Source organism: Bos indicus, chromosome 7, assembly GCF_029378745.1.
Source record: "Bos indicus isolate NIAB-ARS_2022 breed Sahiwal x Tharparkar chromosome 7, NIAB-ARS_B.indTharparkar_mat_pri_1.0, whole genome shotgun sequence".
NCBI classification, from domain to species: Eukaryota; Metazoa; Chordata; class Mammalia; order Artiodactyla; family Bovidae; genus Bos; species Bos indicus.
In genome coordinates this window covers 73,558,753-73,576,263 of record NC_091766.1, presented here as the reverse complement: position 1 = coordinate 73,576,263, position 17,511 = coordinate 73,558,753, and the positions used below count along the sequence as shown (strand labels likewise).

General features: G+C 35.7%; 1 protein-coding gene across 2 annotated transcripts in view; it reads right to left on the bottom strand.

Moving 5' to 3' along the window:
* GABRG2 (gamma-aminobutyric acid type A receptor subunit gamma2) overlaps positions 1–15,639 on the bottom strand; it is a 130,400-nt gene extending 114,761 nt beyond the window's left edge. Inside the window, exon 1 of one of the 2 annotated variants that reach the window (XM_019963686.2) lies at positions 15,187–15,639. In XM_019963686.2, coding sequence (XP_019819245.1) covers positions 15,187–15,293 — 107 coding nt within the window. In that variant the 5' untranslated portion in view covers positions 15,294–15,639. The remainder of the gene's footprint in view (positions 1–15,186) is intronic. The other variant, XM_019963687.2, reaches the window with a different exon arrangement.
* Between the last annotated feature and the right edge of the window lie 1,872 nt (positions 15,640–17,511).

Sequence of the window (17,511 nt, the reverse complement as noted above, 5' to 3'; positions counted from 1 at the left end):
AAAGAAAATTTTCTTTTTTTTTCTTTTCTAAAATTGTGCTATAGTCTTTTAAGTTCAATTCATGCAAATTTGAAATTTGTTCCTGTGGTGTGACCACTTTTAGAAGACTATTCTTAAGTTTTCATTATTTGGCTCTTCCTAGATAAACATTTTCTGGAGAAGGCAATGGCACCCCACTCCGGTACTCTTGCCTGGAAAATCCCATGGACGGAGGAGCCTGGTAGGCTGCAGACCATGGGGTCTCGAAGAGTCGGACATGACTGAGCGACTTCACTTTCACTTTTCACTTTCATGCATTGGAGAAGGAAATGGCAACCCACTCCAGTGTTCTTGCCTGGAGAATCCCAGGGACGGGGGAGCCTGGTGGGCTGCCGTCTACGGCGTCGCACAGAGTCGGACACAACTGAAGCGACTTAGCAGCAGCAGATAAACATTTTCTCAAAATCAGTGTGTTATCAATCACTTAAAAAAGTTAATCAAGTTTTAGGTTTCAGCCTTGTTGTTAGTATTTTTCTTCCTCCCCTTCCCTCTCCCTTCATTACATGAATAGTCCATTTTATTTCTACTCTACATCATGTAAGTTTACATAATTAAGAATCATGAATACTCCAGAAGTTGTGTATTTATTCACTCATTTGTTATTATTCACAGACATCGTCTATGAGCTGAACACTATTCTCAGCACTAGGAAATATTACTTTTTTGCCTATGAAAATATAGTAGATGTTGTTTTAAAAAGTTCCATGCTGGCAGTAAACATAGAAAGTCCAAAATTACTTTTGTTCTTAGAAATCTGGAACAATGTAAAAGAAATTCCCAGTGGAATTTGAAATATCACAGCTTCACCCAAACCTTAAAGGTGTTTTAAATCAGCATGCTGGCTTTATAGAGAAACTAAAAGTTTATATGATAGGAAAAAAGTCAATTTGTGTCATTTACATTTTTACAAATTTAGATCCTTGTCACACAATAGGTTGACTGCTTTATCATTGTTGTTATAGGATAATGAATTCATGTTGCAAAGAATATGTCTTAAGGGAATAACTTACTGTCTTTTCTCAGTAGTGAATTTTTACCTTTTTCAAGAGATTGAAAACATGTTGCACACATTAAAAAAGGAGCTCCCACAGAATCCATGCTTCTCCCTGCATTACCCCTATCATTATTCTATCCAGTCTTTCCAATATCCTCAGGTACATGGTCACAAGTAGAATCAAAGCAGATCATATAGCCATTAAGAAATGTATCAATTCAATCAAGAATGTATTCTCAAGTGAAATAAAGGAAAACACTATTTTGTCTGGAAAACTTGATATGATCATATTTATGTAAGCATTTCTGAAAAAATTATAAGTATAAAATCCATTATTCCAGAACGTAAGTTTTCAATCCTCCCATGCAATCAGAGTGGGGTTGTTCAGTAATGTTAGCCATATGCTTACTCTTACACAAAGTTGCCAAATTGATCCCCATTTTTAGTTCTCACCAGTAATGTATGAGAGTTCCATTTGGTTCACATACTTACCAACACCTGGTCTGGTCAGTATTGTTTTTGTTTTACCCATTCTGGTTGGTGTGTAGTGTTACCACATCATGGTCTTAGCTCGCATTTATCTCAAGGTAATGTGGGACTTCTGTTCATGTGCTTACTGACACCACAGTAACTGAGCTGACTCTCAAAGGCAGTATGCTGAATCTACACATATGACATTCCTGAAAAGGAAAACTACAGTGATGAAGTAGTAGTTGTTTCCAGGAGTTAAGAGTTGGGGAAGGATGTGGCTACAAGGGGTTACAGGAGGAACTTTTGTGGCTGCTGGTAGAACTGTTCAGCAGCCTGATTTGGGATACTGAATTATAAGAATTTACATGTGTGTTAAAATTCATACAACTGTACACTGATACAGGTCAGTTTGCTGTCTGTATGTTAACTTAAAAATAAAACTATTATGCTGTAAAGTAAATCACTGAATTTTTCAAAATATTCTTTGACATGAGACTTTTGTGAAATTTCCTAAAGTGTGAGGTAAGTGAGTCTAAGCACTAAAAAATCTCCTGGGGAAAAGGAAACTTTTTATTAATAAAATGGCAGTTTTTCTTTTTCTTATTTGATGTGTAGATTTTTGTATATCTTTCAAGCTCTAAGAAGTATTACCTTCTGTGGTTCTATTTTATGTAGATGAAGTTTAATAATATATTTTATGGATAGGAATAAATGTACATTTGTTAATGTTCCCTGTGAGAATCTGTTAAAATTTAAAAATCATTCAGGCCAATAACTGCTCCCCAGAAAACCTATTAATTTGGAATTAAACTATCTTTTCCATTTTTTAGATGCAAAACATTTATCTTTATAAAAATATATGTTTAAACACACAAGTTAAATATAAATCATTTCATAGTGCCATAATTTTATGGCATTCATAATGATGCCAAAAAAATGACCATGTTTTAAGTAATTGATGTAATAGCAGAATCAATAGTTTTTTTTTCCTGCTAAGATTTTGCAGCAAGATGTAGAGCAACACTATATATAATTCTAAGGACGCTATAGGTAAACAGTTTAGTTAATTGCCAAGCAACTTAAAATTATTAGGCAAACTGCAACCCTCACCATTCCCCAAATCATAGAGGCACACTTCTTCCATAAGAACAAAACTGATGGTATTATTATATGAAGTATTTTCCTGAATTTAAAATATTCACTATGGCCACAAGACTACACCATACAAAGTAGCCTTCTGCCTCCCAAATCCTATATCCTGACCTCTTCATCCATGATCACTGTCCTCTATACATGTGGGCTATATTTTATTTCCTGACCCACACCAAATTTTTCCTCTATTCAAGGCCCTTGAACCTGCTGTTACCTATAATAAGAAAGGGCTTCTCTTCAATCTTTTCATGGCTAAATTTTTTTTAATATGCTTACAATCTCAACTTCTTATCTGTTACTCAGATAGGACTTCCATGAGTTTTCTAATATAGATTGTTTCTTTTTTCACCACATCACACCTTTTAGTTATGCAACATTTATCACAATTTGAAAGTTGTTTATTTACTATCTGCCTGTTCCTAGACTGCAATGTCTAAGAGGATTATGAAGACGTCTGTTATTCCATTTTAATCTCCAATCCCTAGTACATGCTAAATAAGCATTAGGAATGCAATAACTATTTATAGCAAGAAGGCAGGAGGCAAGAAGGAGGAAATTTGTCTACTTTGCATTTATTTTCATTCTGCATTTAACATAGTGCTTGAGAGCTTGATTCGTTTTTATGTTCATTATATTGAAAACTAATATGTATGTGTACATATGGGTGGTGGTTTTCCTAGTTGCATACATTTGAGAAAATTTAACTCTACTCTTAAATTCTTAACAGTTCATTGAATCTAAATTACATCTGTATTTAGGAAAATAATTGTTAGGAAAAAAGTTTCTCTGCTGTATGGAGAATGAATCAGAAGGCAAAAAACTGGCATCAGAAAGGTCCATTAGATGGCTGATGCAGTAACCTAGGGGACAGATGGAGTTGGATTTTACTCTGTTATCAGATCCATAAGGGACACGCAAAAAAAATGGGGAATCAGTCAAAAACTTGAATAGAAAAACATCAGCTCTCTCTTCTTTGCATATAGTTAAAGAAACTGTCTTCAGGAAGAAGGCCTATGTGTCAGCACATATTTCATTGTTATTGGGACTTGGCCCATGCATAATAGACATTTTATTATATATAATATGGATCTAAAATGAATGAACAGTATTGTCATTCCAGAAACTTAGGGAGCTTTATTCAATTTTCTCATCTTATACAAATTAAGACAGGGGAATAGAGAATTACAGAATTTTTATCAAAAAACCCCTCTCCTGTACTTTTTCCAAGTTCAAAGTTTAGTAGGGGTGGAGAGGCTACTTGTGCCTCTTGGGATATCCCAGGAAATAAATAATGACCCTGTAGTAGTAAAAACAATAACAACATATAAGAGATGCTTACCATGTTCAATGTATTATGTCAATTACTACTCAAAATAAGCTTAAGGGGAATTATTGTCTTTTTTGTTTTTATACAAAGAGACTAAGGATGAATGAAGTTAAGTAAATTTACTGAGGGTCATCATGTAGTGAATGTCAAGGGTAGAAATATGAATACTAGGCAAGTGCAGGTCCATGGCTTATGCTCTTACGGACTGCAGTACACTGTAGGACTTGCTCTTTTGTTTTGGTCACCAGCCATGTATGCTGGACTTAGGTGCTATGGAAAAGATGAAAAGATTTTTTAAAAAGAAGATAAATTTCAGGGAAAGGGAGATGCCATTATTATTATTAAATTCATTAAACAGTAATTCCAGTTTCCTGGTGGCTCAGAGGTTAAAGCGTCTGCCTCCAATGAGGGAGACCCAGGTTCAATCCCTGGGTCGGGAAGATCCCCTGGAGAAGGAAATGGCAACTCATTCCAGTACTCTTGCCTGGAAAATCCCATGGATGGAGGAGTCTGGTGGGTTACAGTCCACGGGGTTGCAAAGAGTCGGACACGACTAAGTGACTTAACTTTCACTTTTCCAGTTCTAGTTCAGTCGCTCAGTCGTGTCCGACTCTTTGTGATCCCATGAAACAGTAATTACTGAACATTTATCAGAAGCAAGGCACTTTTCTAACAGTCTGGAGTATAGCAGAGGACAAAACAGCATCTCTGTTCTCGTCCATCCTGGATTCTAGCTGAGTGAGACAGAAAGTAAAAAATTAAAATAATAAATCAGTAGGTGTCATAATACAAAAATTTTCTAATTACTGAAGACTGTAAATACTCAGGAAAGGTGAAACATAGAAGAGAACTGGAGTTGTGAATATAGGATTGATGGACATTTGCAATAGTGCACTGAATGATCAGTGTAGGCATTGAGAAGGCAATATTTGAGCAATGATGTGAAGAAGGTGAATAAAGTAGTGGATATCAGGAAGAAATGAATCAAATAGGGAACATAATACTAAATATACTTTCTTAAATACTTAAAAAATTATCATAACAGAACTGAGAAAAAATGAGAAATGTTATGTTCTCATTTAACACCAATGTGATGGATTCCCAAGAAGAGGCAGAACTTGCTAGAGAAAGCCAAAAACCACTCCTGCATTCTTTTTCCTTCACCCAGTTTGGGACCATATAATGGAAGTTAAAAGATTCAATGAGAGAGCAGTTCTTATGGAATAAGGTTGTTGGCCTAACTGCAGAAAGAGCTACAGCAGTTTCATATTCCCTCCTCACAGTGACATATGTTCCACCTCTCCCTCAAGGCAAGTGGAAAACAAAGTCAAGAAACTCACTCATAGATGAAGTTAGCGAAGACTAACAGAGATAACTGCTATCTCTACCCAAAACAGAAAACTTGCATTATTTACTTCTTAATGCTGTTTCAGCACAGGGTAGACAGAGAATTCTTAGCAAAATTTGGCCTGTGGTCTCTATAGTTTAAGCAGCCTAAGTGACTAATGTGGCTTGATTCTTTCCTGAAAAAGTCTAAAGAAGATAAGCTGGTTTGAACAATCCCTATAGTGAATCTGAGTCAGAAAAACACCATTACTTTCAGAAGCTGACAAGTAATTTTTCAGAGTCTGTTTTTCATTCATTCATTCTTCCTGAGCTAAATGGATGCCAGAAAAATAGTCATGCTGGAATCGTGCTGTTTATTTAGAGTTTATAGTGCAACTCTAGTAATAAAATGCTAGTATAAAGTCAGAGTGGATGTATTTTTGGAGTGGAGCGAAGGACTGTCATGAAACATCAAGTCCCTACAGCATGACCCATGTCAGGGAATAGTGCAATTCTCAAGGTTCCCAGGGGGAGGAAGGAGGAAGAGGGTTAGCTTCACAGAACCCATCCAACTCCCCCATGAAAGAATGACTCAGTATGCAGGCCTCTTTCACCCAGAAAGTACAGTAAGATCTTTCTGCAAATGTAACCATCCTTCCTACCTCGACCCTAATCTTGAAAAAAGCCAAAAGCAGCATAATAAAAAGAGGGGGAGCCTTTAGAACATGATGTAATAGGTGGGCTGCAGAAATCTTAAGTCAGGCCTGATGAGAGAACAGAAAAAAGAAAAAAGAAAAAATTAAAGTGAGTGAGAGATTGAAGGATCAATTTAGATGAATTTAATACCTGAAAATGAGATTACAAACTCTAAAATGAATGGAAAGTTTTGACATTGGATATATATTGTCCAGATGTGGTGTTGGGGCGGGGAGGGGTAGATTCAACAGATGATATTTAAAAAGAAACATAATTTCTAGACCATAGCTATGTAATTCCAGCATGTTCAATAAATCAGTTACAGAGAAATTCAACCATATTTTAAGTATCATTTCATAATAGAAGGCTTACAATGAAAGATGTTTAAATTAATAGCATCTAAACATGACTATATTTCTGTTACCATTCACTCTCCCAATTATTAGGGGTGAACATCACCTATCACAATATATCAATATAATTAAATATCTTACAGATATTAAACAAGTGGTAGTTATAGGGTTAAGGGACTTCCCTGAAATAATTTAGCTTATAAATTATACCATACACAAAAATAAACTCAAAATGGATTAAAGACCTGAGTATAAGGCTGGACACTATAAAACTCTTAGAGGAAAACATAGGCAGAACATTCTGACATAAACTGCAGTAATATCTTTTTCAATCTATCTCCTAGAGTAATGAAGGAAAAAACAAAACAAAACAAATGGGACCTAATTAAACTCAAAAGCTTTTGCATAGCAAAAGAAACCATAAGCAAAACAAAAAGACAACCCATGGAATGAGAGAAAATATTTGCAAAGGATGCAACTGACAAGGGATAATCTCCAAAATTTACAAACAGTTCATGCAGCTCAATATCAAAAAAACAAACAATCCAATTAAAATATAGGCAGAAAACCTAAATAGACATTTCTCCAAAGAAGACATGCAGATGGCCAAGAGGCATGTGAAAAGATGCTCAACATTGCTAATTACTAGAAAAATGCAAATCAAAACTATAATGAGGTACCACTTCACACCAGTCAGAATGGCCATCATCAAAAAATCTAACAATAAATGCTGGGGAGGGTGTGGAGAAAAGGGAACCATTCTACACTGTTGATGGGAATGTAAGTTGGTTCAGCTACTACGGAAAACAGTATGGAGGTTCCTTAAAAAATTAAAAATAAAACTACCATATGACTAGCAATCCCACTCCTGGACTTAGGTGAAAGGAGGAGATACTAGAATAAAATAGGTAAAATAGATTTTAAAAATTGATAATTTATTAACATAATTCCTTGGAATTATGTTAATAATTTCAGCAATCTATTCTCTTGCTGAAAGATTATAGTTTCTTATTATTGAAAAGTAACTTGAGGGAGTTCCCTGGTGGCTTAGTAGTTAGGATTCTGGGCTTTCACTGCCATGGCCCAAGTTCAATTCCTGGTCTGCGAACTCAAATCCTGCATGCCTCACAGTCTCCTTCTGCACATATTTTTAAAGGTCATACACAGTACATTTTGCACATAATTTTAAAATCTTCAAAACTCTATTTTTTATCATATTGTATCCAACTCTGAAATTAATTGATGCTCAACAGGTATTTATATTTAAGACAGTTGTGTGTGTGTGTCTGTTTTTCCCTTTTTGACATAGTTGACTATATTGGGTTGACAAAGAATCAGGGAAGATGCCTCAGCTGGAGGCAGTGGTAGGATAATAAATCTACTTTCACACATCTGTAACTTGAAGACCTATTTACTGGATGGGGGTGAGTAGAGCATAAGCCTTTCAACTGGCCATTGATTGGTAAATTTAGTTTGTGTTAAAATAATGTCACATATGATGTATTACATTATTTAATTATCCTTAATATAGTTCTAGTCTACTACATAACTTTTAAATAGTAAAAAAAGAAATTGTTTTTAGAACATTAAAAAATTTTCACCACTTTTCTTCCAAAAAATACCACTCATTTTTAAGTGAAAAAAAACCTCTTCAACTGAGGTTAAAAAAAAACAAAAACACAGCAATAACTATTATAACAAAGAAAAGGATGTTGAAATATTAAAACCAACAAATTAGATGATTGTAGATCAGTTTTAGCTAGTTTGTGGCCCTAACTTAATTTCTCTGTCCTATGCTTTCACCAGTTAGAAAACTGTCATAGTCTCTCATAGCACCATATGACTTTGCTGTGCAGTATTTATCTAAGGTAAAATTAGTAAAACTTTGATCATTGCCTGCCACCCATGAGACTGCAAACTCCATGAGGACAGAATTATGGCTTTTGCTACCCCATAATAGTTATATACCGTTACTAGCATAGAACTAGCTGAAATACTAGTCACTTCTATAGTTTATATCTAGAGTTTTTCCCTTACTTATTGTATCTCAAATGTGTTTTCAAAAGCAATTTATAAATTATATAGTTATATACCGTTACTAGCATAGAACTAGCTGAAATACTAGTCAATTCTATAGTTTATATCTAGAGTTTTTCCCTTACTTATTGTATCTCAAATGTGTTTTCAAAAGCAATTTATAAAAAGGGACTGTTAACCTGCTCAAAAGAACACAAATAAGTCATTTATTTCTTTCTACCAAGGTTATATTGACGTTATATTCAGTTTGTTTTGGCCATGTAATTTAAATGTGCCTAAATAAATTATAGAACTTGCTATTTATCTATCTCACTACATAGACTTTGGTTCTACTACGATACTTGTGTTCATGGCAGGGTTTCAATTATTACAAAGGACCTTGGCTTAAAAAGCATCTTTTGTTTTCTACACTATTACTTATTTGGTATTCATATGGTTTTCTTTTTTTTTTTTATATGGTTTTCTTTATAAATGAGTAGAGAATGTAATATCAGGACTACTTATTAGCATTTACATAGCACTTTGTCTTGAGAGTTACATAATGATTTCATAATAATATAGAATTATTACCATATTTGCCCTCTTATTTTATACTGTAGGGATTAATGTGATTTGGAGTTAAATTTTATTTTTACCCTAAATCACTAATATGTAACTTAAAAGTGTTTTTTTTTTTTTCCTTTTAAAAGATACATATTCTCTAGAATACAGAAGAAATGAATAGGAAATAACCTTCCCAGTAAAGCAAACTGGAGAAGTCTTTTACACCTCAAAACAATCCAAGTATTTTTCTTATTTTTACAGAGAAAAAGGAAGACTGTAGGTGAATGGTGTGGTGTATTGCTCTAGAAATATATGACTGGGGAAATCTTAACCCCTACTCCACCACCAAAATTCAGGAAGAGTTGGACTATTTTCAGAACTATTCTATGACTTGTTTTCAAAAGTCAAAAAAGTAAAATATTATTTTCCTCATCTAACTTACAAAGCTACAGAAGGAGAAAAAGTGTGCACACCAACAGTCTCAGGAAAAAAAGCCCCAATATCTGGAAAGTGTAAATGGTTTTCCTCTAGAAATGAAAAAAGCACTTTAAGTTTTCACATACCAAAGAAGTTAATCAAGCTGTTGCTTGTATGACTGAGGTGATTAAAACTGTTAACTTTAAATATCTATACACTGAAGATAAAGATATCCAGATATTGAAGCAGCAACATTTTTTTCTACTTTCATATTCAGTATGGTTGCCTCAATATATAATTTTTGTAGGAAAACTATCCAACAACATTCAACAAGTCATCCTGTAAATTTTCTCAATAGAAGACAAAGTTTTTTTGAAAATGGGATGAAAAAGAGTGGTTAACTTTCTGGGTAATGACTGAATTACCAGATTAAACTATGCTTTAGTTACACATAACCATTAAGAAAATATACTTTCTAAACAGTTTTCCCAGGTATTAAATAATATTATTTAGTATGTTATTAAACTAATAAAATAACTGAATACTGGATTATTTCTAAGCATATCTTTTAGAGCTTTCAATCAAAAATGCAAGATAAATTTAAAAATGGAGTGACTGATGCAGACTGAGGACCTCAAGCCACACTACTAGGTAAATTCAATCTTTATTTACTGGGCTAATAGAATGTATATCCATACTAGCTTCTACTGTATGATGGTAGAATCAGATACTTATAAAAATTAAAATTGATCAGTTAAATACACTTATAAGTAAGCAGTACTGAGCAAATGAACCTGATGAAAAAAATCAGAAGAAAAAAGCAAAACAGAAAACAAAATTTGGAAAATAGTGACAGATACAAAATGAAACCAGTTATCACTATCATGTATGAACATATAATTCTAAAATATTTTTGGAAAGAACATGCCAAATCACCTTTTATTTATACAGAAAAGTCATATTTAGCAAAGGACACATCAAGGTCAGAGTGGCTATGGCCCAAGAGACAAGGCAGGGAGGTGACAGGCCTTCGGAGATCCTGCTTCAGGACAAGGGGTCTGGGGCAAAGTGATGAGATGATAAGTAAGTGGTGAGTGCTGGCAGCCACAGAAAGGAGAAAGCTCCAGTTGCATCAACGCAGTTGGCAGGTCATGCGTGGAACTCACATCAACTCACTGCTACTAGCAGTGCTGGGGAGGGGAGGAGAAGGGTAGGGGGAAATTAGTGGTATTAACTGGAGTGAGAGCCACTCCCTGGTTCCCGGAAAACTCCCACCAAGCGACACAGCAACGAACCCCAGGATGGTGTGAAATGTATACAAATGTACACATTTATCGTTATAAATCTCTATTTCTATCCACATACATGCTTAATCATTATTTTGTTACTTCTAATTATCTGTTGCTTTTAAGCAAGTCTAAAGTCTCTATAATCTTGGTTTCCAAGTCAAATGTGGTTCACAAAAACTACTTAACAAATGTTAGTAAAATTGTGTGTGTGTGTGTGTGTATATACACACACATGATATAAAATAAATATATTTTATACATTGAAATAGGTTGCACAACTTTGTATATGTTCATTAAAATCTATATTATATATTAATATTTATATGTAAAATCTGGTTCATTGTATGTATACACATGACACAAGTAGATTGGAAAATCTGAACTTGATGTTACATTGTTACTATTTGGTTTCTGACTTTGAAGAAGTCACATAGGTCTTTTATAACCCACGTGGATTTCTTATAACCAGTAGCAGGAGGATGAATTCTTTCTTTCATAATTGCCTGAATAAGAAATGTGCCCACCACAACTGAAATCCTGTATCTTTAAGCACTTAAATTGTTTGGACACCTGTGATGGTCAAACAGTTTCTGAAATGCACTAACTATAAAGTTTTTGCCAGTCTTCCAAGGTCTTTGATTTTAGCAGAAGTACTTTGGACAGTCATGTAGGGGAGGAAAATAATTTTCCTTCTACACTTGTAGATTCTTGGTTGAGACATCATTGCATTAATAAGATTCACAAGAGAAAAGAAAAAAAAAAGCAAACAGAAATGTAATAACATGTATACTTTCTGTACACATAGGAGATACCCAGGAAAGCTAAGTCCTTCAAATAGCCCAGGCCACCTCCTTACATACAGTGTCTGGTTAAAGACAAAAGAAGATGTTGTGAGCAGGGGGAGCCAGTTAAGGGCAGTTATTGAGTAAAGCACTGTCAACAAGGGGATGATTGTTAGGCAGATTCAAATCTCTGCCTTCACCACTGGTAAGTTTCTAGATATTTAGCCAAACTCTTCTTTCTGGTAGAGGGATGGAGATACTCATAAAAATTGAGATTTTTGTTATTTGAATGCCTCTTACAAAAGGTAACTTCCACTCAGTTTTAAGCTTCACACCTGTATCTGCTGTTTGTTAAAAATAATAAGCCTAAAATAATCCTTATGCCGAAGAGGCATATTTTGGGTTGGCAAATTCTGCATCTCTTCAACAAGTATTATGTCATTTCAGTAAAGCCTGTGAAAGTCACTCGGTAGTGTTCTCCAGGCCAGAATACTGGAGTGGGTAGCCTTTCCCTTCTCCAGGGGATCTTCCCGACTCAGGATCGAACTGGGGTCTCCTGCTTGCAGGTGGATTCTTTACCAACTGAACTATCAGGGAAGCCCTGGTAAAGCCTATTTGTACTTAAATTGTGGAAAGTCTGTCTTGGAATTACTAGGAAGTTATTCTAGTCACAGTCCTAGCAAAATAATATTTACAACAAAGATAAAATCTCTAAACTCAGTCCTACATTCTTCCAGTTTGAAGAGAAATTCTTGTTGATATGATGCAAATTTTAAAATGTGTAGCACAGAGGCCTCTATTGCTAAATAGTTTGTAATTCAATTATCTTGAGGAGATTATTCTAAACTGAGTCTAAGATATCAGATGCATTTATGTAACTAAATTAAAAGCTGATTTTTAAATTTCTGCCTACGTTTTGTCTAGAAGGTAGTAGGCAGCTGGATCCTGGGAAATACTGAGTGATAAATATTTCTCTCTCTCTCTCTCTTTTTTTTTTTTTTTTTTTTACAGATGTATGTTTGTCTCAGGGTAGACACTACTTGAAATGTTATATCTATAACTAAGCAAGTAAATATGCTGAGGAAGTGATTTTGATTTTTCTTTTCTAATAAGGCGAAGTGGAAAATTTGGAAAGGTAGGGAACAGCAAGCTTGTTTGGTTCAAGAATCATACAAGTTTAGAAAGTTTCCCAGATGACTCATATGATAGCATTGTATAAAAGATATGTGATAGTTTAGATAGTTTTGGGTTTCAGAAATTAACTATCCCCCACATAAGAGATATTAGCTATAAACATCCTCATGCCAATGACTCATATTCCCACACAATCTAATTAATTTAGTCAATTTTAACGAGGGACATTTTTCTTTGAAGTTATATAAATAAAAAGTCGTTAATTTTTTTTAATATTCCTTCAACTTTCTGATTCTACTACCACTGTTTACCCAAAAAGCCTTTTTTAAATTTCTCCTAGAAACTCACATTTTTCTAGTCACTTGCTGTCCTTCAGGATCAGCTTCAGAGATCAAAGCTACTATTTTCATTCAGTTCTATTCAGCCATTCAAATGGCATTTTTTTTTTTCTTTTTATGGGATTGCAACAAACTGAAACTCTGATCACATTCTCTGCACCAAACTACAGTGACTCCATTCTCTGTCATTACAGAGAAAATGTGAAAATCCTCCTATTGAAGAGTTTTCTTGACACATAACTCCCATTATTTAGAGCTACTTATAAAGCTCATCTAGATACCATGCTAGGAATTGAAAATTAAAATATATCCCTAATATTAGTTTTTATATAATATTTGAGAAGGTAGGACTGTTGCTATAAGAAGACATCTTAAATTTGATACTCTTACAAATAATAAAATTGCATGTTTTTGGTTAAAATAAGTCCCTTGGAGATAAAATACATAAAAATGTACTAATCTATTTAAGTATAAAGTTGCTTACTAAAATGAATCTAAGTGTGTGGGAAGGAAAGTGTATTTTAATCCACAGGTTTCATAAATGGTAGGAACATGAGAATGATGTTTTTCTATCAACAAGTAACTAAATTCCCCAATTTCTGAAACAAATTAAAGGTTACATACTACATTAAATAGTAAAATGTGTGTAATTTTTAATTAAAAACATTGTTTTTCCAGTATGCCACTAAAATGCATAACACCTAAACTATCTTAAGTAAAAGGCCCTCTTCTGAGAAAGCTACTTAATCTGACACTCTTAAAGAAAATGCATTCAATTTTTAATGTAATGCGGGAAGGTATGAAAAGTACTGGTAGATTAAGCAGGCCCTTCTCTTTACTTGCAAACTCCCAAGAGAGACTTTCACTCCTTGTTTTGCTTGGGTCTCCTTTTTACTGAAATCTTTTCCTCTGATTATCTACTCCAGAGAATGCAGGACCAGCACAGTTAGCTTTTCAATAAAATAAAAAAATATTTTCACCTTCATCTCTTTTATCTCCCTTCATTACAACTACTACATAGCAGTGTCAACTCCCAGGAAAACCTTAGGCAATGGCTTGGTTTCTTCTATAGCTAGTTTTTCTTTTTTTGAGTTTTGTCTCAAAGTGACAGTAAAGCAGAGTGCAACTAATATAAGTACAATAGACCTCTAACCTGCCTTTGGCTCTGGCTGGAAATCCTGATGGTGTGTGTTGAGTCAGGGGGGTTGTTTTTGTGGGTGGATAAATGATGAACTATTTGTGAAGGGATATTTCCTTGATATCTTTGGTGCAAAGAAGTTAAAAAAAAAAAAAATTAGGTGCAAAACACTTCACAACACAATCTTTTCCCATCTTTTCCATTCAATGTAATAAGGCTCTAAGACATTAATGCCTAACTTCCCAATTAGGCATCACATTTACCTGGCTCAGCATATTTTTCAACACTACAGCAAAGCCAACTCTTTTCCAGACCTATATCCCTCCATGCATTAACTACATTCTCCACCCCATGCCCAACAATGCCCCTCCTATCTCAAGGAGGGGGAGAGGATAATCAAAGCAGGGTCCCCAGACATCATTAGTGCTCCTTTGCTCCATCGGCATTCTGTCTTACTATGACAATGTCCTATGTAAATATAAAGTTGTCTTATGGGATTAGACAAGCTTCTTTTCCTTTGGCCCTGACAGGACTGCTGTCCCTGGTGCTGAACCATGTTACCCCACCAGGGAGTCTGCTGCCAGGTCAATGGGGCTGGATAGAAAACCTGGCTCACTCATCTTAAGAATGCTCAGGTGCAGAAACAAGAGATACTTTGGTCACAGGAGCAGAACCCATCCCCCAACACATACACACACACACACACACACACACACACACACACACACACACACACACACAAACACATCTGCTGGGTATACGCCAGGACCCCATTTGTAGTTTTCTCTTCCAGACCCCCACCCAAACGCCTCCAACATGGCCTCAAATGCCAGCATGTATCAGCACAGCCCACCTAGACATCAGATTGCAGTACTATCAAAATGCTACTCCCCAAACGCAAAGTCTTTATGGCGTTAGCTTTTCCATTCTAAAAGAAAGAAATAAAACCCATTAAATAAATAAATAAATGAAAATGACCTTCCTTTTCTCTCCCTCCTTTTCCTGCCCCACATATTCACATTCTCCTAAATAACAAAGCCCCAAATCCCAGAAGAGTCTTTTAAATCTGGGTGGTCTCCCTAGTTCCTCGGTCCCCACCCCTTCCCCCACCTCTGTGAAACAAAACAACCCCGAAAAGGGCATATCTTACCCCGGGTAGAGCGATAGCAGGAGCAGAATCCACAGCGTCATTTTCTGTGAAAATACAGGAGTCGAGTAGACTGAGCTTCCTGTGCTCCATATATTTGTCAAACTCATCGTTTTTTTTTTTTTTTTTTCCCTCCCCTGCCTCTAGCCTCTAGGTTGCAGAAGAATCCCTCCCCTTTGTATTATTATTATGCTTATGATCTGATGGTGGCTCCCCCCACCTGCCTCTAGTAGGTCCGTCACTGGGGAGCCGTATTGCTACCAGCTTCGGGAATTAATATTCAGGGGGCAGAAATAACATCAGCACAAACGCTTGCAGATACCATCAAAGCATCAGCTCAGGGAGCAGCTTTCAAGTCTAGGGGAATAATATAATTGAGGCAGGGGGAGGGTACAGGGAGAGACGCATAGGAGACAAATAAGAGAATGAGAAACGCGGGCACACTCTTACACATATTCATGTCCCCCCACCATTCACACATACTCTCCCAGGTCCATCGTTTTATGTTTGTTTATTTGTTTGCTTTGCTTTGATTTTTCTTTTAGAGGGCAGCAAGTATGTATGTGTGCTGGGGGTGTGTGTATGTGTTTAAAAGAAATACTCGAGTCTCTGCGTGATTAACCATCACGCAGATTAACTATGAGGTCAAAGTGGAAGCGATGCGTGCTGCTGCAGAAGGAATTAACACATGCGTGGTGTCTTTCCAGCGCTGTTTAACTCTTTGGTGCACACACAGGCATGCAAAGAGAGGCTTTCCTGGGGACAAGAGATGCTTTAGCAATTTATATACTATATCACCAGTGACAGAAGGTGTCTCTTCAGATCTGCCAAGAATCCTTATTTAAAATCATGCAACATTAGAAATCAGGGTTACATCGTAGGGGAAGGGGGAGCAGGTGTTGGGGGAGGAGTGGTTGTTTCTCTGTAAACCATCCATTAAGAAAACAGATTCGGTGAATTTTTAACTTGAATGAAGGGAGAAAACATTGATAGAATTACAAAACAAGAAGAATCTATGCTCTTCAGTATTCACTCCTCCTCTTTCTGCTCCCTATCCCTAGTGAAAATGTAAAGACACAAACTACTTGGATATTAAATAATATAAATATAAATGCATGAAAATAGCTGCCTAAAGACTATAGACCACAGAATAGGGGCCTGCTTCTTGAAAGGATGGTGGATAAAGGGGAAAGTCAAGATGACATTAACAATATAAAGGGAATTCTATTTGCTCTGTGGGATTTGACTTTTGTTGTTGTTCTGCTTGGTGATAATTCTGAAAATTTCTGGAGTGGAAGAGTGGTGTTACCATGCTTCTTTCTTGTCTAGAATGTTACCATGGATACTGATACATGGGAGATATCCTTTTATGTCAACTTAGTTCATCCACTGCAGAGGAAACCCCATTCTCTCATCATGGAGAAGCAAGTGGAGGAGTGTTTCAAGGCTCCTGCAACACTGAGACCATAGCAAAGATGTTCATGAAAAATTCCAAGTGAAGAGGACCAATCAGACTCCCTGGAACACAGCAGGGAGTCAGTCCAAAACCAGTGCCTCTTCTACAAGAAAGTCTTCCAGGTAGGGAACTTGAGTAAAGAGTCCAGGATGCATAGGAATAGAACATGGGATGAGTAGATGCACACTTCATCTGCAAACATAAAACATACTTAACGACAGTAGAGAGAAGAACTGTTGGCTTCCTTTAGACTGAGGAAACATATTCTGACACTAAAGCAAAAAACGCCTAACAGACATGCCTGGAAACCTGCATGCCTTCAGAACTTAGGCAGTTATTTATGGCATTTGAACAAAATCCAATTAAAACAACAACAGCATTCACATGTAGTAGTCAACTTTTTTTTTTTTGGTGGTGATTAAATTAGAGACAGAAAAAAATGAAAGTGTCTTCCTTTGCAATTTGCTTGTTCCTTACTGCACTGTGAGGAATTTTGGCCCTCCTTATATTTATCCTTTTTTTTTTTTTTTTAAGAAAACAAGTCTATGTTGTTAATAGCTATGTATTTATTTTCAGTTAAGACATTCTATCATATTTTTGTAGGCCAAAGCTTGCGTGTTCACATGCCTACAAAAGCCAAGCAAGTGAGATAAGTGAAAAAAGAAAAGAAAGAGCTAGTTCTGAATCAGTATAGTAGTGGAAACCATGCACACTGGAGTGCTTGTACCCCATCTGAATGGCGTTGCCACTGTTCTGTTCCAGTCAGTTGCCAGAGGAAATAGGAATACAATTATAAGAAACATCCTAATTTTTCAAATACACAGGAGGCCAAACTGAACAGATATACAGACCATTAAGCTGCAAATAAAAAC